This window comes from Balaenoptera musculus, chromosome 19 (genome assembly GCF_009873245.2).
Source record: "Balaenoptera musculus isolate JJ_BM4_2016_0621 chromosome 19, mBalMus1.pri.v3, whole genome shotgun sequence".
Lineage (NCBI taxonomy): Eukaryota > Metazoa > Chordata > Mammalia > Artiodactyla > Balaenopteridae > Balaenoptera > Balaenoptera musculus.
In genome coordinates, this window is record NC_045803.1 from 43387782 (window position 1) to 43412511 (window position 24730).

At 32.5% G+C, this 24730-nt stretch overlaps 1 protein-coding gene across 8 annotated transcripts in view; it reads left to right on the plus strand.

The window, feature by feature from the left end:
* NFAT5 (nuclear factor of activated T cells 5) overlaps positions 1–24730 on the plus strand; it is a 128361-nt gene that overhangs the window by 77622 nt on the left and 26009 nt on the right. For 5 of the 8 annotated variants that reach the window (XM_036833773.1, XM_036833774.1, XM_036833775.1 and 2 more), the window contains 4 exons: positions 11242–11800; positions 16532–16724; positions 18786–18976; positions 20505–20677. In XM_036833773.1, coding sequence (XP_036689668.1) covers positions 11242–11800; positions 16532–16724; positions 18786–18976; positions 20505–20677 — 1116 coding nt within the window. Of the gene's footprint in view, positions 1–5425; positions 5539–10726; positions 10789–11241; positions 11801–16531; positions 16725–18785; positions 18977–20504; positions 20678–24730 lie in introns of all 8 variants that reach the window. The other 3 variants (XM_036833778.1, XM_036833780.1, XM_036833779.1) reach the window with 2 other exon arrangements.

A 24730-nucleotide genomic window follows, 5' to 3' on the forward strand; every position in this document is an offset into this window, starting at 1 on the left:
CAACTCCTCCCCTCTCCATAGGGCCAAATGTCACAATCTGGGAGGTGTAGTTGAAAATCAACAGTCTGAAATCTGTACTCTTCCCCATTTTTAAAAGACATCTGTTTTTGTCCCACAAGAAAGTTTCTTAGGAGTTTGAGGTTCAATATGTAAATGAATAAAAGTTTTAGAAGTACAGACTTTCTGAAGAATATTGTAGGTTCTTAGTAATTAAGACAGAGACCGTTTTCCTAACACAAAAAAGTTATCCAGGGACTTCCCTGGTGGTCCAGTGGTTAAGACTCTGCGCTCCCAATGCAGGGTGCCCGGGGTTCGATTCCTGGTGGGAGAACTAAGATCACACATGCTACAACTAAGGCCACGTGCTACAACTACTGAGCCCGCACACTCTAGAGTCCACTCACTGCAACTAGAGAAGCCAGTGCGCCACAATGAAGACCCAAATAAATAAATAAATAAATAAATAAATATTTTTAAAAATTATCACTTATTAAAAAAAAAGTTATCTACATGAATTGATAACAAATTCTGGCAAAATAAGGAGTTGACCAAGAAGAAATGAAAGTTGTGAAAGTATTCTTTTTGTTTGTTTCTTTAATCCTACAGTATAGGTTGGAAGGAACTAAAATATAAGTATTATTAAGGAGAACTAAAACAAACAGTTACACTAGAATTTTGGATTTTTGAAAAGAGATATGGCAGATATTTTTCTTAAATACCAGCTTTATTGAGGTATAATTCACATACCAATCAAGTATTTTTAAAAATCTACTTACATGTTTACAGTTTTATCCTTAGATTGTCTTAATTTATTTAAAATAGGGAGTCTTTCACAGAAGTGAACAATAAACTTTAATCTTCATTTTAAGAAATCAAATTATTTTCTTGTTCTATCCTAAATTCTATTTGTTTGTCCTCATCTTGGGATGTAGCATCATGTTTATTAGTTTATATCAAAATATTTTGCTAAGGTAATTATTTCAGGTTTCTTTAAAATTTTTTAATTCTAATTCTTGAAATAAACAATGAATTAATCAAACCATAGGTTTTATAATTCAGCCAGAGAATCTTAGGAATAACTAGTTAGTAATTCTTTTGTTGTTTGTTTTCATAAAGTTGTTATTTTACTTTCAGGAATTATATATTAGTCCTGTTCAGGAATAATATAATCTCAGTACATGAATACTTGGTAGCAGATTTTAACATGTATGGGTATATACACTAATAAAGCACATACAAAAGTTTTTAAAGGCTGTAATTAAAGTTAATAATTTTACATCAAGTGATCCATATAATAAACTTTTCTGTTGGAAGAGACTTATTAAATAGTGCTTTGAATTTTATGCTTACAGCAAGTACCTAACAGGTATTTTCTATACTGAAAGAACTTAACTGTGTGCTATTTACACTATAGGAGAGGACACTAGAGAACTAAATAATGTCCTATAATCAAAGAACAGCTATGCTTTAATTTATTGGGTTGGCCAAAAAGTTCATTCGGGGTTTTCATAGGATGTTACAGAAAAACCCGAATGAACTTTTTGGCCATCCCAATACTTCAGACACCTTAATCACCTAAATTAAAATCATAGGAATTTGTAGACCATCCGTAACAACAAAACTATACAAAAACTGAGTTGAAGAAAATATAAGCTATCATTTTTGAGTTCCTACTATGTGATAGGAATTGTACTAGACAATTTACATATCATCATATCTCAATCCTTCCAGGCACAAGATACCTCTCTTCTTTCCCACTAAGGTCTAAGTTCTTTTCTCCTTGCCATTATACTTTAGGGAATTTAGCATAATGTTCTGTCATTTCAATTAGGGAAACAGAAGATCCTGGACTAGGCAGTGTGTAGGATATTGAGTTGAAAAAGCCATACCCCTTCTTCTCTTCTGCAAGTTTCAGGATCTACAAGATAGGAATATTATTTCTAGAAGAATATAAATTTTTTATAAAAGTTATTTACAGCAACAGAGTACTTAGCCCATTGAATTTATTGTAACTTGTTTACTAGTGTTAGAAGATATTTGCAGTTATGTAATTCTTATTTTCTTGAGTTGACTAAATTTAAGGAGCAAATTTGCCTTTGACTGCTCTCCTGGGTTAACTAGGTTAACATATTTCAGAATTTTGGCCATTTATGTAGTATATATTCCGAAGATTAAACCCAAAGCCCATTAACAGGAAAAGTAATTCACCTATGTAACCTACATATTGATGTTGTGAGCTGAAGTGTGAATTGATCTTGGTTCTTCCATATGGTCATTCCTACTTTTCCTGGAAAACTGGACCACTTCCAGAAGGAAGTCAGATCCTAGCTACAAACATGTTGCCAAGTAAGCAACATGTTTAAAAACTCTACTCCTCATTCTGACTTTTAAAATTACATAGTAAATCTAAATACATACATTTATACATATAGAAATATGTGTGTATGTATGTATGTATAGATGTATACTACTAACATCTGCGTTATTAGAATGGAAAGCATCAGCAAACTTGGGCCATGATGGTTAATTCAGAAACAATTACCAATTCAGGAGACTATCCATATTATAAATTTTCACTGACAAAAAAAGTACGCATGGCCTATTAATGGTTTATTCCCTAAATGTTTACCTTTTTTGGTCCTCTTACTAATTTTTAGCAACTTTTATAAATATTGTGATTTTTTCATTTTCTGGTAGAATAAGCAGATTTTTATATTACCCTAGTCTATAGAATAGCATTTAAAACTGCACACAGATTCTCAGCCATTCATAGACAAATTACATACATCAAATAGACACAATTTCTTTTTTTGTGTATGTGTTTTGTAGAATTTCACATTAAGAAATTAATGCATAGAAGTGGGCTTACTTTTTTTATGCTACCAATAAGATTGATAATAAGCAAAAAGTATTGCCATAACGAATTGTTTTATAATAATTAGTTGTATAAATAATAGTAATAAAGTTGTATAAAAACACTCCAGCTGGGACTGGAGTGAGGGGAATTGATTAGGGTAGGATACAACAAAAGACTTCACCTGTTTCTGTGACATTATTTCTCTTTTCCCATATGTGAAATATAATAAAATTAGCATGAGCTTTGGAATCATAAAGACCTAATTTGAATCTGATTGCTATCATATCATTTCTATCATATAGACAGAATCTTGTGGAAGTTCAGTAAATTTCTCGTATTACCCCTGTAAGTAGACAGTAACAACAACTTTTTCTTAAGGTTATTATGAAGGTAAATATGTAAAATACTTAATACTGCCTGATAATCAGTGATCTTTCGGTAAACATTGACCTCCCTCCCACATGGATTTCTCCTTTCATTTGTTAGTAAGGTTTTAAAAAATAGATCTTATTTTTATAAAAACAAGTTTTTTAGCTTTATTTTGCTTCTTTCTTTCCATTCTCAGTCTGTTTTTTACCTCATTTTGAAGTTTTGCATATCAGACAACACATGGGCCATGGGATTTCCTTTCTGACTTACTCTTTAATGTTGACACTCTCTCACTAGGAGCCCTTGTAAATAAAAGAAGCATTGCTAGAGGATGATGAATCATAGGGAGAACAGACACTTCCCAAAGGGATGATTCTGTAAAGTTGACTGATTAAGTATTCTTCCTAGAATTCTCTTCCCACTTTTTAAAAAATGAAATGATAAAGTTGCGTGATCAATTATCAGAACTTCTAGTAGAGCAATTTATGACTTCTGTTTTTTGTCTAGACATTTTATCTACATTTGGGTCTAATGTACACTGTAATCCAGATCCAGTTGTAAAACCATTCTGAATTATTATATCAGAAGATTTTAATGATACAAATACTATTTTCCCTTTTTTGGTCACCTCTAAAAAAGAAGAAATATGAAGACATTGGACTAGAGTTGGCAGGAATGCCTTTATTATTTAATCTAAACTATTTTAAAATGTATTATATGATAAAGCATTGAAGTGACCTTCAAATAGCATCCCTCAGAACTGTTTTTTCTCTCCAGTTCTTAAGTTAATGTGGTGGTAATCTCTCTTTTTGTCTTAAAGTAAACATTACCTTTCAAGTAGTATAATTGCTGTCTTTTTGTTAAAAAAACCCTGTTCTTCCTGGGATCTTTGACAACAATAAATGTAGTCATCAGCTAATATAGTTATTCCCTTTTTTGTTTAAGTAATTTGAGAGTGAGGATTCTTTCTGGGTTTTTTAGTCTCTTCACCCAGTATCTGTGACTGATGCTACCCTGTAGTACTTAAATCACTGGATCATAGAAAGCATCTTTCTCTTCCAAGAGGAAAGGATTTAAAAAACAAATTGTGTAATATGTACCTAGTACCTATTTTACACTGTGATTAAATACTTAGGGTTGAATAGGACAAAATATATATTTAAAACATTGCTCTCACTGTCAGGACACTTACAAATTTTGTAAGCATTTTATTTTTCAGGAAACATTCTTTAATAAATACTCTGTGAATGTTTATTAATGACACTCAGACAAGGTAAAAATAATTATTTTAGGAGAATTTAGATTAAAAGCGGGAGAGTAATTATTGTGTAGTATTAGATCTATGACTGGCAATTTGATGGACTGGAGGAGAGAAAGATGGTCTCTAGTAAATCAGTAACAACCCTTTCAGCTTCAGCAATAGTGCTAATTATTTTTTTTTAATAGAGCCTCTAGGATCAAACGTTTTATGCACAGTAACATATCTAATTTGAAAGTGTAAATTAGGACTTCCCTGGCAGTCCAGTTGTTAAGATGCCTCACTTCCAATGCAGGGGCAAGAGTTTGATCCCTGGTCAGGGAACTAAGATCCCATGCTGTGTGGCATGGCCAAAAATTTTTAAAAAATTTTAAAAAGTGTAAATTAGTAACTTTTTTGGAGGGGGTGGGATGTGGAAGTGTTTGGAAGTTGGCCTGAGAAATGAAACTACTCTTTTGCTGGTAAAATGTAGATATTTTTTACTGCTTGAGTGTATTGGTCAGAACATATCGTCTTACACTCTTTAAGGGAATTTGGGTAAGGACACAGTTTAAAAACACCTAGAGAGAACATTCTGGCTTATGGATTAGATTGCATTAGTAAGCAGGAGAACAAATTGGTGAATATGAGTTAACAAAAATTTTGAATAAGAAATTTACCCACATGCATTTATTTGGATGTTAATAATTTAATTTTTTAAAGTTTGTTTTAAAACGTTGCTTATTGTAGCATGTAAACTTATGTTGGGTGGGAAAAGTACAAATGGGAAATTGGAACTGTTTTAAACATGTAAATTAAATGATCGACCCTACAATTTTTGTTTTTTTGGTTTTTTTGTTTTGTTTTTATTTTTGTTTTTTGGTAAAGTAATCTGGATTGCTTATTTTATATGCTGGGATGCTAGTTGTTTTTTCTATTAATACACTTAACTTGCATTCTAGCTTCGCCATTCAGAGACAGGCATCGTGTGGTGGGTTGTGTGACAGTGTCTGTCAATAGTGAAGACAAATAGTGCCAGAGACATTTAACCCATCCAATCTCACCCAGGGTATAGGTCGGTCTCGTTTTCAGACTTCTTCTTAAGTCTTTTTTCTTTCTTTCTTTCTTCCTTCCTTCCTTTCTTTTTTTGTTTCTAAATAGTGGATTGATACTGATTGAAACTAAAACTTTTTTGTAAAGTTTTAAACTTTACATTAATATTATAAGAAGAAGAAGAAGAAAAGTAGAAAACGAAGGTTGGCATGTAAGGTGTTGACAAAGCAGGTTTGCAGCCACTTTGTGTGTTCTAGATTTTTCAATCCCTTGGCAACGTGAACGTTGGCCTTATAATTTTTTTCTCTCAACATCTTTCTTCTTTGATCTGAAAATATGTTCTTGTATCTGGTGACTTTTATCAGACAAATGTTTAGATTTGAAGTCATTGTTACCAGTAAGAAAAATGGAAATACTTAAAAAGAATTACTGAGGCTGAACAGTAAGGGTTTTAGACTAGAAATTGTTTCCAAATGATCTGTGTTGATTTTTATTATTATTTTCTGAACAGTCAGTAGTTTACTCCCTCTCCGTTCCACTATTGGTTCACTTAGCACACTTGCAAATTTTTACAGCTTTTTTAAGGTAACTCAACTGATTTTGCACTTATGTTGAGAAGTTATAAAATATAAGTGCATATTTAAATGCTAGGGACCACATTTTTATCTTGGAAGCTTAGTTAAATGTCATTTCTGTCATATTTTTTTAAATCAGTGAAAGGTATTTGTTTCTTTTGAGGACTTTAAAGAATGTTTCTAATTGCAAAGCTTTCTATTAAAAGTTTAGTTAGTTCCACATAAAGTATCATCTCTTTTTTGTGGTATTTAAAGCACTAAAATGATAATGATAATTTAAATAATTTCTCGTTTACAAATCTAGAACTAATAGTTCTTAATTTTAAAATACAGTTTAAGAAAGCAGTTTATAAACTATACATGGGTTTCTGTATGTGGTACCATTTAAAACTCCATTTTCATCTTTCCAGTCAAATTAATAATCTAGTTGACCCTTGAACAACACGGGGTCAAGGGGGGTAGGGGTACTGTCCCTTAGCACAGTCAAAAATCCATGTATTACTTACTTTGCACTCATCCCTCCTTATCCTTGGCTCTGCATCCACAGATTCAAGCAACCACAAGTTGCATAGTGCTGTAGTATGTATTTATTAAAAAGAATTTGTGAATAAGTGGACCCACGCAGTTCAAACCTGTGTTGTTCAAGGGTAAACTGCACTTGCAAATTCTGTAATATCCAGGAAGATATTATCTGCTATTCTTTTTATCCCAAGTGCTTTGAATATTCATAGTGAACCTTAATGATTACATCAATTCTTGAAAGAAGCCAAATATACAGTTTAAGTTCACCATCATTACTGGCATTTGGCCTAGTAATTGGCTACTGCCAATTAATAAATCTAAAATTTTTATATTTAGATACAGAACACTATAGATGTGATGCTTTTCTTCACTTATAAATTTAAAAATTATTCTTTTGAGCTTATAAATTTCTGTCAGTAAGTTATAAAAATGGTCTATCAGTTTTCTCTTTGGTGTTGCTGTGCTCTCTGTGGTCACAGAAAAAGCTATGGAAAAATAAAATTCTTTTTGGGGACTTCCCTGGCGGTCCAGTGGTTAAGACTTCGCCTTCCAATACAGGTGCGGGTTCGATCCCTGGTCTGGGAGCTAAGATCCCACATGCCCCGTGACCAAAAAAAAACCCAAAACAAAAAACAGAAGCGTTATTGTAACAAATTCAATAAAGACTTAAAATATGGTCCACATCAAAAAAAAAAAAAAAAAGAAAGAAAAATCTTATAAAAATATAAAAAAATAATAAAATTCTTTTAAGTTCAAAGATAAGTTTTTTCATAAAAGAAATAATCAATAAAAATTTATTCACACATTACTTAGGTGAGAAAATAATTTTAAGAGGAAGAAACTTTCAACTTTATGAAGGATTGGTAAGGGATGTAAAAAACAAATTATAAGGTTATAAAATAGAATACATTATGACTATTCTGCTTGGTGAGAAAATGAAAGCAATTATTAAAACATTTTTATGCTGGAGTTTTTTATTTTAATAAGCAGCAATTAAACATAGTCTCTACATTCCTAACAGATAAAGATGGACATTCAAAACCAAAAAGGGATGGGAGGGGTAGTTAGCATATTTTGTTTATAAAGGAATATATAGGGGAGGCAGGATTACATTAGCATTTTAATTCTATGGAATGTCAGTTAAGCTATTTCTTGAAATTTAATAATATATAGATTAAAACGTTTTTGTAAATATTTTAAGAACATTTCTAATATTCCCAGGAATTCATTGTGCTTTTCTGGGAATGCTTGGAAATGACAAATTACTGTTTAGAAATCTAAAATGTTCTTGCTATTATTTTATGCATTTACTTTTTAATAGATAATATTAAGAATTTGTTATTTTTAGTGAATTTATGGATTAATACACAAGTAGGTAATTTGGCTTATGTATGTTTCAAGAAAGAAAGTTATTAGCGCATTCTTTGTAGAAATAGTGAGTAGTTACCATTAAACTCTTAAGTTACTTCTGAACCTTCCCTGTATCAGTTAATGCTATTATAGTAAGGTATAAATCTTTTTTTTTTTTTAACCTGATATGTGTCCATTATGAACACATTGGTACATTTATTTACCAGTTTAACTTTAATGTAACTCAACATATGTATCAAATATTGGCTTCTCATAAATCAATTTAATTAAAAAATTGAATTTTTACTACATGCAAGTCATAGTATGTTAGGTGTCAGGAGGGTCTAAGATGAGAAAGATGTTGTCCATACTCTCTAGGGGCCCATAGTTCTTAGCCCTTATTACTTCACCACCTCACCTGGCATTATTAATGCACTTAGGTGATGTCTTGCTAACCAGAATGTAACATGCTTATGTGAAGGGTTTTATACACCATTTTCATCATCATCAGAGGGATAATGATACTATTGTAAAGAGTTTTATAGTTTTAAAAAATTTGTCTTATATTCATTATATTCTTAAAATGAGTAGAACTTTTGTAATTTAGGATCAAACTGAGGTAACCTTTAAAAAGTAATTTTTTTAAAATTAAATGATACTACTGTCTTTTGACAGAGTTTATGTTTTCAGCTTTATAGTTTTGTGCTAATGAACTTTTTTATTTAGTAAGTATATCCAGGAAACTGCAGGTAAAATATTCACAATGTGTGTTAGGTGTCAAAGGAAAATGTATAGAATATTTTAACTTATGTAGGGTATGAGATCACAGTTTGGCATACCTGTCCCAGAACAGATATTTATGTACAGTTATATCAATTGGGTTTTATAACCATGATTTTTAAATAAGATTTGCAAGATAAAATCACACATACTTCAAAGAGCAATGCTAGGTTATATCTTGCATATTAAATTCATAAATATATAACTTGCTTTTGAGTTCATGATTACATTTCACCTAACTTTCCGTCTGTCATGGACAGGGATCCCTGAGATGTTCATATTCTGCATTCTCATGTGCATGGTACTTAGATTCAAAAAGAGTGGGTGGGGGAAAGCTGCTTTATAGAAATACAAGTTCACAGAATTCATGCTGCATGCTTTGTGTGTTCCACTGCAAATACTGCATGCTGCATACTTGTATTTCTCTGAAAATGATGAACATAGGCTCATACACACAAAGACGTTTAGTTTCTTTTTTGCCAATAGTTGGAACAGATGGAGGAATGTTAGACATAATACCTTCTCTATTTTTTCTAAAATGAATTCTGTAATATTTTTCAAAAAATAAGGAAAAACCTTGTTATTTAAACCCAAAGTGGCTACAAATCAGCTCTTAAACTGTCACTGACATTAGTATCTAGATTTTGTAGTTTTTACAAATCTTTTAAAATATTTATTTACTAAGAAAACATTGCATTAATGCATGATACGAAATTGATAAAAAATTTTTCTTTAAATTGGAATGCAGTTTAAAGTGACTGAATTTTCCAATTTCAGCTACTGCATTTGACAAGGATACAAACTGGAAAATGGAACTGGTATCATCTAAATGCTCTAAGTGCTTTAACTCATGGTAGTTGAGAAAAATCTTTCCATGTGGCATTATGTAGATTTCATTATTGATGGCTAATATTAATAACTGTGCTCTTCAGCCTTGACAGCAATGAAAAATTGTGGGTGAATTTAGTTCTTTCAAATGATTTAAGTGTTTTGGTGCATGTTTTCAATTTAAAAATAGATCTTTGGCACTTGGCTTTTGATTATCGAAACATTGGCATTCTGACATTTCACTCTTTATATAATTGATGTGGATGTTGCAGTTCCAATAACTGCACATCACAGTTTTAAGTTTATCACACCACTTTAAAACAGTAGCATACATGGCTATAGATAAAAATTAATTTTAGATTTAAACATATTTTTAGTTGTTTGGCACGTTACCTATTTTCATTTTTGTATGTGTTTATGATTGTAAACCTTTCCTTATCTTATACAAGATAAAATTGTATAGGACTGATAACTTCCAACTTTAACATTATTAGTGTGCCTCTTGATATTATGTTGTTAAGGGTTTAGTAGTAGTATTTTTCAATGAGTTGTTACGCCAGTTGCCACACATTTTGAAAAGATCTACTTTTGACTTTTTTTGTTAGGCATAATAGGTAAATGGTTTTATAAAAAAACCTTTTTATAAGAACTAATTCTGGTTCTCTCCAGAGATTTTTTTCTGTTTAACTCTTTTTTGTTAGGCTTCAGCCAATAAAATTTACTGTTACTCATCTGAAGAAATTCCCTTAATAGTTAAAATCAAGGAGGCCTTTTAAAGAGAGAGGAAATGGACAGTGGTAACCAATTGCCAATAAGAAAAATCCATCCAATAATACGTCTTTCTTCTGTTTTTCATTCTGCCATAAAGGATGGATTTATTTATTTTAGAGATCATGGTTTTGAACTGCCACTTCCAACTTCTGGAGACCCTCAGTGGTTAACTTGCTTATCTTCTACAGCCCAGCATGTTCCAAATCAAACCTTCTTCACTTTTATTCTTGTAGATTTTAAAACAATCATAGTGACGGTACCAGTTCCATTTTGCCTCCAATTCAGTTGATTATATATTTTTTCTATTTATTTCTCATTTTATAATTGATATCTGGAATAATCAGCAGCTCTTTTCTCATTTATTTTCTCATATTTTTATTCCAGGATTTGCCTCTGAAGCAGGGAGTGTCTGCATTAAAAATGACCTGTAGTTCTCTGCTTCATAGGTTAGAAACTTATTTTAATATTTTGTGGCTAAGCACAGTCCCACTTTTCAAATTCTATAATGAATTATTTAATTGGCATTGAATGTGGACCACAAGCATATATTTCATATTGGGGTTTTTTTTTTATTATTTTAAATGATTAAAATTCAGTGGAACTATCCAGCTGAGGCAATAAAAGCTTTGTTTTTGCTTTACAGCTTAAAACATTAAATTAGATTTTTAAAAATCTATCAATTATAACACAAGTAAAATAATGCTATTTGGGCATTTTTAAAAATTGCATTTTTTAGGCCTTATATTGCTTGAAGCATTTATATTCTAAAACTTAACCAAATTCCAACTATTCATTTTGGGGAAAAACAATCAGTTCACAAATCACATTTTCAATGGGACTGCTAGCCAGCATAGGTGAAAACATGTATAGTGTATTTACTCTTAAATTGTACACTGCAGATGCTTCTTCAGCTCCCTCCTCTTCCTCCATGGGCGGTGCTTGCAGCTCCTTTACCACCTCTTCCAGCCCTACCATTTATTCTACCTCAGTCACCGACAGCAAGGCTATGCAAGTGGAGAGCTGCTCCTCAGCCTTGGGGGTAAGTAACCGAGGGGTAAGTGAAAAGCAGTTAACCAGTAACACAGTTCAGCAGCATCCATCAACACCGAAGAGGCACACAGTCTTGTACATCTCACCACCACCTGAGGACTTGCTGGATAACAGTCGGATGTCCTGCCAGGATGAGGGGTGTGGATTGGAATCTGAGCAGAGCTGCAGTATGTGGATGGAGGATTCCCCCTCCAACTTCAGTAACATGAGCACCAGTTCCTACAATGATAACACTGAGGTACCTCGTAAATCACGAAAACGAAATCCAAAGCAGAGGCCGGGGGTCAAACGACGAGATTGTGAAGAATCTAATATGGATATATTTGATGCCGACAGTGCCAAAGCACCTCACTATGTGCTTTCTCAGCTTACCACGGACAACAAAGGCAACTCAAAAGCAGGAAATGGGTTGGTATTCACATTTTTTTAAAGTTCTCTCACCATTATGCAAAACAAAAAAATAAATCATTCCTCATTTTTCTTAATTGCTCAGCTCAAGTTTGCATCTAAAGCAAAGATACTAGTATTATCATTGAAATAACATGAAAATTTTAACTTAAAATTATCAGGTTTCACTAGAGAAGAAAATAAAATACCGGTAGATTTTACCAATAGTTATCTTAGTATGGGTATGATTTAGTAGAAAATGAAAATAATCTGTTTAGAAATATTTTTTTAATTTCAAATGGACTGATACTTTAAAAGAATTTTAAAATATTTTATTCATAGAAAATAACTAGTGATGCAATGACTCCAGCTAAAACAAACATTTACAGAGGGCTAGTTTGTATTCCCTTTCACGTTGTCTCCCCATATGATTCAGTCATTTTCCATTTTTATGAAGATTTTAGACTTTATTTCCCTTTTTTCTTTTATTTGATGAAAACAAGAAAAACTAAATTGATAGTTTGATTATCAACTTAGATTCATGTATTTATTTTAAGCTTTTTCTTTAATGTATTATGCCAATTCAGCATTTTTTAAAAAATATATGTATCACTTTTTTTTTTTTCTGTGATTCTGGGTTATATATCTAAAGGGTGATAGAACAGGATCATGGTGCCTGTTTGAGTTTTCATTCATCTCTGCCAGTTCACAACACTCACTAAATATATTTCAATAGCTATATTACAGAATATTCACTTCTGAAGTACAGAATACTATGACTTATTTTTAACTTTCTAATTCCTTTAATACTTTTATTGTAACATTTAATTGCTAGTCTTTTGATTAGATTTTCCTACAGTATAGTCAACATAGTTTGATAGAATTTAACTCACTGGATCTTGAGAGATTACTTTTTTGGGTGGCAGGGTATGTATGGTCCTTTAATTGACCCAGGATCTCCTACAATTTCAGGTTGTCACAGAATATGATGGAGATGCTTTTGATTGTTTCACTATTTGATTACATCATTGGTATATTTTAAGTTAAAAATCTGGTTGAGAGTTACAGAGAATATTCTTAATGTGTATTAAACTTGTCCTTAAACATTTTCTCAGTATATTTTTAAAGTAATATCTACCATTTAAGTAATGATTATTCTATACTACTTTCTTCTCTACTTTCATTTAAAACTCCTTTGGGGTGATAATAGTAAATTAAAATGCACATTTAAATATTTTTCATTTTTAGAAAGTCCAGATTAGGAAATTATCTAAAAGAAAACAACATATACCCTTTCCTAAAGTGTTGCCATTAGCAGAGTCAACAATATCTATAGAACTGTTACCTATAGAAAAATGCTCTGAAATGCAGTAGCACAGATTTAAAAGGCTCATATGTGTCTATCATTAAATACAGGTATGTGTTTATTCGGGCTTCTGTGGAGAAAGTGTTTTTTTTTTTTTAAGTTCCGTAAGAGAGATTTTCATTTTTATACTGAAATAAATGTTAAAGTTCAGAATGAAGAACAAATAAAATTTTGACTTACAGTTAGTCAACACACATGATTTGCAGTTGCTGTTAAAGAGATATTTTGACCTCCATCTTTTCTGCTTCTGCTTTTGTATGATAGATATATCTTAGAAATGATTTGAGGTTACCCAGGGAAAGTATAATAACATTTGTCAAGACAAAATCTCTCATGAAATAATTCATGGAACAGAAACTCATCAAGCAGCAGAAGAAATGTCCAGCTTCTTAGGTAATGGAAAAATATTTGACACTAGCATATGAAAATGATAGAAGAAGTTTAAACTTTGAATTTATAAGAACTATATTAAGGAAAGGATAAAACCATATATAAATATAGAAAAATAGGCCTTTGAAAACAATCGTTAAGGGGATCTCAAACTAAAGTTCTATGTTCTTCAATAAGAAAGATGTTAGAAACATGAAAGAAATTTTGCCATAAAATTTCTATTTATATAATGCTAAATTATAGAAAACGTACCCTCAAATATGTTGAGTACAGCAGTTTTTATTGATCTTCAAGATGGAAATAGCATTTTTATATAAATAAAATGTTATATGAAAGAGTTTATTAAGAGAACAAAATCATTTTTTAAAAACTACTCAGTATTTAAACATTCCTAGCCATATTTTTCTTAAATTCTTCACCTAAATGTCCTGAGAATCAGTAGCCAATGTCTCTTTAGATATTCCTAGAAATTAAGATATGATGTCACCTGCACGTGAAACCTGTTTTAGGCATTTTATAGTGAAAATTATTTTTGTGACAGGCAACCAGAAGGATGTGCAGCACAAAGGAATTAGTGTCATTTTAAGTTCTGAATAGAATATTCCAAGACAGTGGATTTTCTTTTTAGATAGTCACTTAGAAGTAAAATCCCATACAATTAGCTGCTATTTTCTTGTTTTTTCCTTAAGCCATAATGCATTAAAAATTAGTAATTTGAATGACTGCTTTTCTAAGAATTAGTTGATGTTTTTATTGTTTTACACAGGTAGGGATCTAAATATGTATGTATTCCATTTTTACATTTAAGCCTAGAGAATAAAGTTAGTTTTAAGGGCTTTTAAAAGTATCATTTCAGAAATTGTTTGATTACATGTGCTATTCTTCTTTAAGCCATAATGTGTATACTTTATCAACTTAAAGTTTTCATCCCAAGTGAAATATTTTATTTTATTGAAATAGTAAAACTCAATATCATCTATTTACCCTCATAAATATTAGCTTGGCCAGCATAAATGAATACAAAAGCCACATCTTGCCAAATTAATGATATGCTAAATTTTCCTTATTTTTCAGACTAAAGTGTTCCCTTTTCTATTATAAAATTAATAGATATTAATTACAAACATTTGAAAAATGCAGAAAAATAGAAGAAAATAAATAACCTATAATCTAATAAATCAATACAACTATTAGATTTTGCTGTTTTTTCTTTTAGTCCCTTTCAGTGCATATTTAGGGAATGTTTTTACATAGTTTAAGTAAGTGAATATTTTTGCTGTGATTTTTTTTAATGAGTATAAAACAGTATCATTATAGAATTTTGTATGCAAAGTACTGCACATTGTATTCAGTGCAAATATTTGAATTTCTACCCAGAATGATGAAAAAATAGGATTTATTGCCCTTTGTTCTGACTTTGACTTGATACTTTTGTTCATAGAATTTATTCTTCCAGGGCCTTTTAAATTACTTACACAGGTAATCTTTGACTTAATTATGTCAAACTTCATCAACAAGTTTGCCTTCATCAACAAATACTTTTTCAGCCTCTTTTGTTTCAGGAATTGTGCAAGGTTTAGGGAATATGAAGATGATTGAGCAAAGTACTTCCCTTCAGAACCCTTCCCTCTCACCCAGTCAGTCTTACTGCATACCTTACTGCATCCTAGCCATGGATTCACCCCAATCCCAAATTCCATTGAGAACATAGCCTTTTCCCTCTTTATTATTGATGACTGAGTCAACAACTTGGTTAGAAATGAAGAGGTAAACATTAGAGCTGCTTAAGATTTAAGGCTGCTTAGCCACCATTGCTCCTCTATGTTTGAAGTCATAATATTTCTCCTAGGACCTGTTTGCTTTTGGACAGGATTTTGTCCACAGTCATCTCTTGGCTCCTTTATTTTCAATGTGAGTGTAAACTTAGGACTGGGAAAGTCATACAGAAAGCATTATAGGCCCTGACTCTATTTTTAAATATACATAGGTAATTTTTAAACTAATAATATTGTTTTCTATTTATTTTTATCACATATTTACAGTACTTCAGATTAAATGTGTTGACCTGAAGTCCTAACCACCATTTGAAATATTTTTCTTTGAACATACATTCTGCATAGCAAATGCATGATATACAAATAAACATTAGAAACCCAATTTAAAAAAATAAGTTAGATTGCCTATCTGTAAAGCCCAGATTATAAATTTTTTATATGCTAAGGGCTTTAATTATTTAATTAATCACAAATTAAAATACTCTGAAAAATTTAACTTCTGGGAAAGATTGTTTAGAGTAAAGCTAATTTCCAAATAAAAATTGAATCACTGGTTTTTTGTTTTTTTTTTTAGTATAATTTTCTCAGTTTGATGTACTGAGGAAAATATCCAAAAGAATATGTACATGTTCCTTCAGTTTCTTTAAGGCCTTTTGTGTTTTTTTGTTTGTTTGTGTCTTTGTGCTACCCCCACTTTTCTTTTGCTTTGTAAGTCCTATTAGAAAATAATAGTAATCTTGTAGCTTTATGTAACACTCACACGTATATGTAATTTTTAAACTTTATTTTGAATGAAGTGCAATGTGAAAGGTTATAGTGACATTAGCTATTGTCTTTCCTGTTATTCTTGGTTTATTGCATTCAGTCTTCCTTCCTCCTGCCACACATATGCATTCTTTGTCATCCCTGTCCAACTTTATCACAAAATTTTATTTTCAAATTTTTTTAATTGAAGTATAGTTGATTTACAATGTTGTGCCAATCTCTGCTATACAGCAGAGTGACTTAGTTATATACATATATACATTCTTTTTAATTACAAAATTTTTAAAGATACTTTACTTATGGAATGTAGTATCCCTTAGGCTGTCTTTTATTTTGTCAGTAAGATAATCAGTTGTTTTTAATGTTATTGCCTATTCTCTTTCTTCCCTTATCTTAGATGACTTTTGTAGAAAACTCTTTTTGATACTTTTTCCACTTTGTGCTTTGACTTCTCAGAACATTGGAAAACCAAAAAGGAACTGGAGTGAAGAAGAGCCCTATGTTGTGCGGACAGTATCCTGTTAAAAGTGAGGGAAAGGAGCTGAAGATAGTTGTACAACCTGAGACCCAGCACAGAGCTCGGTACCTAACTGAGGGTAGTCGTGGCTCAGTAAAGGACAGAACACAGCAAGGCTTTCCTACAGTAAAGGTACTTATTTTAGTTAGCAATATATGAAGAATTTTATCTACTTTTACTTATTATTTTGTTTTTAACCAAAAAAGAGCTGCCTAAAATAAAACTAATAGCTGTGTATATTAGAAATTAAAGTAAAAGTCTGACTGAATTATAGGCCAAATATTATTACTCTGATGTCCTTTGAATTTTAGTTTAAATGAAAGGAGAGATGAAAATGTGTTCTAACAAGTAAAATATATGGCAATCATGAATTATCTTCCCTTTATATTTGACATTGGTAGCAACTGTTTTAGATTCTTCCCAAACCTTATATTTAAGAAGAAATTTTAAAGTGAGTCCAAAGAAATATTGTAGAAATTATCTTGGACTTAGAAAATAAGGTTTTTGAGATGGCTAAAGCAATCAGGACTACTCAACTCAGAAAAGAATTGGTTGATAGGTAACTTAAGTCTTCAGTTTAAAAAACAGGGTATCAGTTGAGTCTTTATCTTTTCAGAACTTAGACTAAAAGAAAAAAGAGGGGGCACTTAAATTTTAGCACCTGGGATACCGTATTAAAAAGACTATTTCTCTTCGAAGACAAACCAAAAGAAGTGGAGTAGGGGATGTTTATTTAACAAATGTTCCTACCCCTTGCAAAATACTAAACAGGGAGGAATTTTGGCTAGTCACATGGTAGATTCTTGTAAATACAGTTTGTGTAAATGTGTTAGTTGAACAATATTTAATTGAACTGCCTTTCGTTTTATACTTGAAAGAAATAATGGTAGAAACTTGGGATCAAGAAGCTTACTCATGACCATTATACGGTTTGTTAATAGTCACATGTACAGTATCATTCCTACCCCTCTACTACTCACCACACCAATCCTTCTTCAGTCCCCCAATCTTAGGACAAGTAACAGGCAAGTGAGAAATTTAAGTTATGCTTTGTATAAATATTTGTCTAACCAGACATTTTGATAGTTTGGTAAATATTTTTAACCTAATTGCTCCGGCTTTAAGTTACGCTTTGTCTAAATACTTGTCTGCAGAAGTAGTTAGATTAATTGCCTGTGATAAGGAGTGAATTGGCTGATCTTAAAAGTTTATTTATTCACTCATTCAGCAAATACCGTACCCTTCTATGTGCCAGACACTGTTCTAAGGTACTGCTAACAGTTTGGGTAGACTGCTTATTTGCTGCTTATTTGACTCATTATGATGATACCCATAGATACAGAGATACAGTTATTCTTGGATAGAAAAGATATATGAGTTTTTTTTAAGCACTTTGATGTGGATTGTACAAGTTATTTTGTGATTTTCTGCATTCTGTATTAGCAGCTTCAGTGTTTACAAACCTTATCAAGAACCAGCATTGGAAACATTTGTTCCCAAGTGTTCTTTTAAATATTTATTTATTCTTCAGCATACAAATTATAATTTAATTTATGAAGGCTTGCTAGAGATCTGTAATGACCCATAGGTCCTGGTTTGAACCAGCAGTTTTTCAGACCATAATGTTTTGGCCCAGGATTTTGTGATGTTGTATATATGTATCTAGTCTATGAAAATGAGCTCCATCCCCCTAGTATTTATATAGCTGCACTTCAAACACTTTCCTACTCAAACAGCTTTAACAGAGTAAAAATTTAGTAGATGTACTCTCATTTGATGATGATAATGATGCCACTAGCACAGTTTAGTGAATTTTCCATTAGTGGTGGTGGTAAATCCTGAGTGACCCACGTGCTTTGGCAGTCCGTAAATTTATAAATACCTTAAAGGATTGTGTATTCATTCTCATCTGGTTGTACAAATTAATTACAAATGATAATTTATCATTAAACATCTAAAATTTTAATTAAAATGTGATTATTGCAGAACTAAAACTTAGAGTTTTCTGCAAAAATTTAGCCAATTTTCCTTTATGAAAATATTTTACCTCTGTTTTTCTGGAAGACTTGTTATTTCTTTATTGAATCCAGTTATAAATATAATAATATAGGACTTGGTCTTAAATGTTTGATTTTACAATTAGATTATTTGAAATGCTGATTAGTGTCTATGCTCCATGTTATCTCACTCCAGCTGGAAGGCCATAATGAGCCAGTAGTGTTGCAGGTGTTTGTGGGCAATGACTCTGGTCGAGTGAAACCACATGGATTTTATCAGGCCTGCAGGGTAACTGGGCGAAATACAACTCCCTGCAAAGAAGTGGACATTGAAGGCACTACTGTTATAGAAGTCGGCCTTGATCCGAGCAACAATATGACACTAGCGTGAGTACTTAGTAAAAATATTTTTTGTTAATTCATTACACTTTTGCAGTAGGCAGGACAATTTTTTAGTTTCTAATGTATAAAAGATGTTGAGTATTGTATTAAAATGTTTTAAACATAACAAATAAAAATAATAGTTTATTGCAGAATGGTAATGGGTGAAAACGAACTCTTTTGCCCTTTGCTAGAGAATTCCCATAGTGAAAGACAAGGATATAAAAGGCAGGTGGAATGCTGGCTTTTTGGAAAATAATACAGACTTATATGTTGGAATTAATAATATTAACATTAAAAAATAAAATTACAAACAATTTGATTTGCTTTCCTAAATTCTCTTTTGTTAGTGTTTGCAGTAGAAACTGACAGAGATCATTCATGGTGCCTTGACCCATCTTGGTATGAAAAAGCATATTGCTGGTCTAAATTTACCTTCTGTTTCTGTTTTCCTATGTTAAAAAAAAATTATGTCCTGAGACTACCTATTTTTCATCTTATGCATTTTCATTTCCTGAAATATATTAGAAATGATTTAAATTAATTTTTTTTCCTTAATCCTTTTATTAAGGACCTTTAATTCTAACGGTAACCGTAACAGCAGCAAATATTGATATGGGATAGACCTGTTTTGTAATTATCCGTATTGGATAGCTAAAGACTTTTCTCTACTTGGTTTTCAGGTTTGTTTTGTTTTGTTTTGTTTTGTTTGGAAAACCATTTGAATAAGTTAGTAAGAGTATAGTTGGAAAAGGGAAATTTTGAAACATATTTAGTGAAGGTTATTTATTTTTAACTTTTGAAATTGTAAAAATAAATGTATATGGTGGAAGATAGGGAGTTACTGATTATAAAAATAGTAATTATTCCTTATAAGTTGAAAATACAGATTAATAAAAATCTCAATAAAATTGAGTAGTAATAAAAAGCTAAAAACATACCCCTCAAACTCCAACTTCCAACTTAATAGAACTAATTACTGTTTTGACATATATTTTTTCCATCCTTTTTTCTGATAAAATTGCGATGATACTCTACTCACTGCTTTGTAACCTGCTCTTCACTTATCATGAGCATTTTCCCATAACATTAAATATTATTTATAACATATGTTTTAATGGCTGTGCAGCGTTAACATTTTGGGGGGAGACAGTTACTAATTTTTTTCAAGTAAAATCCATTTCTTTATTTTAATATCTGAATTAGGTGCAAAAAGAAAGAGGATAAATTTAATTTTTTAAAGCAAAAATACCTCTTTTAAACCATTACTTATGTTCAGATTTTGAAATAGTGATTTTAATTCTGTACTATTTTTTCCATTATTATTATAAATGAAAAGTTGACAAGATGAGAAGTTATGAATATTCAGAACTTACCCTTCTCTGTTTTTTGAATTTGGAACCATATAATTATATTACATACTCAAAAATTAACAAGGAAGCAAATTATTTTTAAAAAGAAAACTTGTTTGATTAAGAATATTGTGCTATTTATACAACAGAAAATATCAGTTAATATATTTTTTCTGTATTAGGGTGGACTGCGTAGGGATATTGAAATTGAGGAATGCTGATGTTGAAGCCAGAATAGGAATTGCTGGTTCCAAGAAAAAAAGCACTCGTGCCAGATTGGTTTTTCGAGTTAATATCACAAGGAAAGATGGCTCCACTTTGACACTGCAAACACCCTCTTCTCCGATTTTATGTAGTAAGTAAGAAAATATGGAGATATTAAATATATGGAATTTTTTTCCCTTTTCTGTTAATCTTTTGATATCTCTAAATATCAGTTGTTTTTCATACTCCAGCTTGTGATCACGAAAAATTTGAAACATTTTCAAAGCTATAGTTAAATTTTCTAGGTTAAATTAAAGGTGGGTAATTTCTAATAAAATTCAAAAGGAATGTAGCATTTTGTAGTTTCCTCTTATCCTATACTGATTTAAAAAGTAATTTGGGGCTTCCCTGGTGGTGCAGTGGTTGAGAATCTGCCTGCCAATGCAGGGGACACGGGTTCGAGCCCTGGTCTGGGAGGATCCCACACGCCGCGGAGCGGCTGGGCCTGTGAGCCACAACTACTGAGCCTGCGCGTCTGGAACCTATGCTCCGCAACAAGAGAGGCCGCGACAGTGAGAGGCCTGCGCACCGCGATGAGGAGTGTGACCCCCGCTTGCCGCAACTAGAGAAAGCCCTCGCGCGGAAACGAGGACCCAACACAGCCAAAAATAAATAAATTAATTAAAAAAAAAAAAAGTAATTTGAACAGTTTGCCTGAAGTAAATTGCAAAGGCACAGGATTTTCACAGCATCTTCATAGTGTGATAAATCGCTGTGATTCTAAGTGTTTTGTATTAGAATGTAAGAAACAATAAGGTAAGCAGAACTTTGTAAATATATAGCAGTTGGAGTTCTGATTACAAATTAAAGTATTATAGTATAGTGGGAAATGAAATTCTTACTTTGCTAACCTTGGCATAGAAAGTAAATGATGCGTGTGTGTAATTTTTTTTTTTTTGGCTGTGTTGGGTCTTTGTTGCTGTGCATGGGCTCTTCTCTGGTTGCGCAGAGCGGGGGCCACTCTTTGTTGCAGTGCGCGGGCTTCTCATTGCGGTGGCTTCTCTTGTTGTGGAGCACGGACTCTAGGCGCACGGGCTTCAGTAGTTGTGGCATGTGGCCTCAGTAGTTGTGGCTCGTGGGCTCTAGAGTGCAGGCTCAGTAGTTGTGGCTCGCGGGCTGTAGAGCACAGGCTCAGTAGTTGTGGCGCACGGGCTTAGTTGCTCCGCAGCATGTGGGATCTTTCCGGACCAGGGATTGAATCCATGTCCCCTGCATTGGCAGGCGGATTCTCAACCACTGCACCACCAGGGAAGTCCATGTGTGTGTATTTAAATTCAGTCATGTTGTATGTGCTTCAAGATATAGTCTGGTTTCCCTGTAATGAGTATTATTACAAGTAATAAATAGGAAAACTTTTTCCTTTGTACATCCCTTAAGAAGATTTTCATTAACTATTATTTTCTTTGGCCTTGCTTCTGAATTCAAAAGAGCAGAAGAGACTGAGTTCCATTCACTTGAACTTCCTGTTGGGTCGTTATGGGTATTATGACCTTGGTACCTCCAGGATACCTACAAAGCCTTTGTTATTTAATTGTAGCTTAGTTTTGTCAAATTATTCACCCTTGGTAAATCTTATTTTTCCCTTCCTTTCTAATTCATCTCAGAAGTGACTATACCCCTACGTTAGCTTGGCAAACACCCTAATTTTAAAAAGAAAGTAGTAAATATCTTTCTGATCTCAAGAGAGCTCATTTGGGGCTTCCCTGGTGGCACAGTGGTTGAGAATCTGAGCCCTGGTCTGGGAAGATCCCACATGCCACGGAGCTACTAAGCCTGTGCGCCACAACTACTGAGCCCATGTGCCACAACTACCGAGGCCACGCGCCTAGAGCCCGTGCTGCGCAACAAGAGAAGCCACTGCAATGAGAAGCCCGCGCACCGCAACAAAGAGTAGCCCCCGCTCACCGCAACTAGAGAAAGCCCACGCGCGGCAACAAAGACCCAATGCAGCCAAAAATTTTTTAAAAAATAAAATAAAAATAAAGAGAGCTCATTTGGATTTCTCTATTTTTCATTATTATGAAAAATTTGTTTTGATACTAGTATTTCCTTGGGCTATTTCTGGATAATGTTCAGTTATAAATATGCTGCTTTTAAAGTTTCTAGATTCCATGTCCATTCTATTATGTTCAGATAGGGACAGAATAAATAATCTGTAGATGGTTTATTGAGTTATAAAGCTTTTCTAATTTAGGTGCTAATTTACTATAAATCACAATATGTCTCAACTTGAATATTATTAAGATGGAGTTTCAATTTTAGTGGGGCATGTGCAGTTCTTCTTTTATATGATCTAATACTTTGAGCATGACCATAGCCACTCTATGTTCCATTATGGGTTTATGGTTTGTGTTTATTTCCGTGAATATAACCTTTTTGGCAGGTTTGAGCAGTTGGGGTAGAATGAGAGGTAAAAAGGAAATAGGTTAGTAAGAAGGGTTAGAATTGGAATGGGAGGTAGAAGGAAACAGGAAGATGAGAGGGAGGTAGAAAAGGAAGAGGGGCCAAAAGGTTCTAGAGGTGGAAGGGAGGAGAGGAAACAGATACTTGATCTTCCATCTAGAGACACTCAATGGAAAGAAGGCCTAATGCCAGAATTCATGTTGTGCCTTGTGACCTTAGAAAAACAGTCCTGCTTCTACTTGTTGGTTTAACAGTGGCCATTGGATCCATTGTCTTTTTGTTTGTTGTTAAGGGGATAGAAGAATCATCCCCTTTTATATTCTTCACACCTTTAGATGTCTCCAGACAATACATATATACTAGATCAAATTAAGAATATCAATTTTCATACTTTTTTAGAATCCACCCTTCTATAATAATTTTTTTAATGTGGCAAAATTAATCATAGCTTTCTTCAATATAATGTATTTTAGATTTTGTCTTACTAATGCTTATTGTATTAAATCTTACTGAATTTAACGAGTTCCTACTTTCCTTATTTCTAGCTCTTCCACAACTTTAGAGAAGGGATAATATCATTGAGTAAACTTTTCTTCTCTTTACAGACATTAAAAAGCCTTACTAAGTCTTTTGACAGGTTGAAATATTTGCTTTGTTATTTTTCAGTATTCAGATGTTCATTAATTTTTTTCAGCTTTTTTTTTTTTTTTTTTTTTTTGGCTGTGTTGGGTCTTTGTTGCTGCGCGAGGGCTTTCTCTAGTTGTGGCGAGCAGGGGCTGCTCTAGGCATGCGGGCTTCAGTAGGTGTGGCATGAGGGCTCAGTAGTTGTGGCTCGCAGGCTCTAGAGCGCAGGCTCAGTAGTTGTGACGAACGGGCTTAGTTGCTCCACGGCATGTGGGATCTTCCCGGACCAGGGCTCAAACCCATGTCCCCTGCGTTGGCAGGCGGATTCTTAACTACTGCACCACCAGGGAAGTCCCTCAGCTTTATTTTTGAGGCCGCTATTTGAACAGCATCTAAAAGCACATTGTTTTTTATAATACCAGAAAGGTGCCTGCTTTTTTTGTTACAGTTTTTTAAAGCAATGTGATCACTTTCAAGAGTCAGCTTACTAATTACTTAAAGATAAAAATAAAACAGTTAATGCGTAAATAATCCTGATTTCAGTTCTGTTTAGTATGGAGTATGTCCTGTTAGGTAACCATTAAACTTTTTAATAGAAAAGACCTTTTAAGGTCAAAAGTTAGAAGTTAAATTATCTTGAACAGACTAGTTCTTTGTGTAATGTAAATACAAATATATAAAAGATAAATACACATTGTACCTTCAGAGGGGCCTCATTTGGCCATCTTAAGCCTTTAATACATAAAAGGAAAAAATGAGGTAGGAAAAAAGTTTTGATAATCATGAGTGAAGTGGAATTTCCATATAGTATTTTGAAAGTTGGGGGGAAAGGTTATAGACTTTCCATTCATTTTGTTAATACAATATTTGCATATAATTTTGTACCTCTTATTGTTTTCTAATCAAAATAATATCTATCATATTTTTCTTGAATGTTGTATAAAAACAAGTATCTAGTTCCAGTGTTACTCCAAAAAGTTATAAATTCACTTAATTAAGTTCACTTAATTCTCTAAAAGGATATGTAATTACCAGTGTATGACCAGTAACTGTTTCCATTCTGTTCATACATTAACCCTGTGGGTTCCAGACAGTGTATATGTTTATACAATCACAA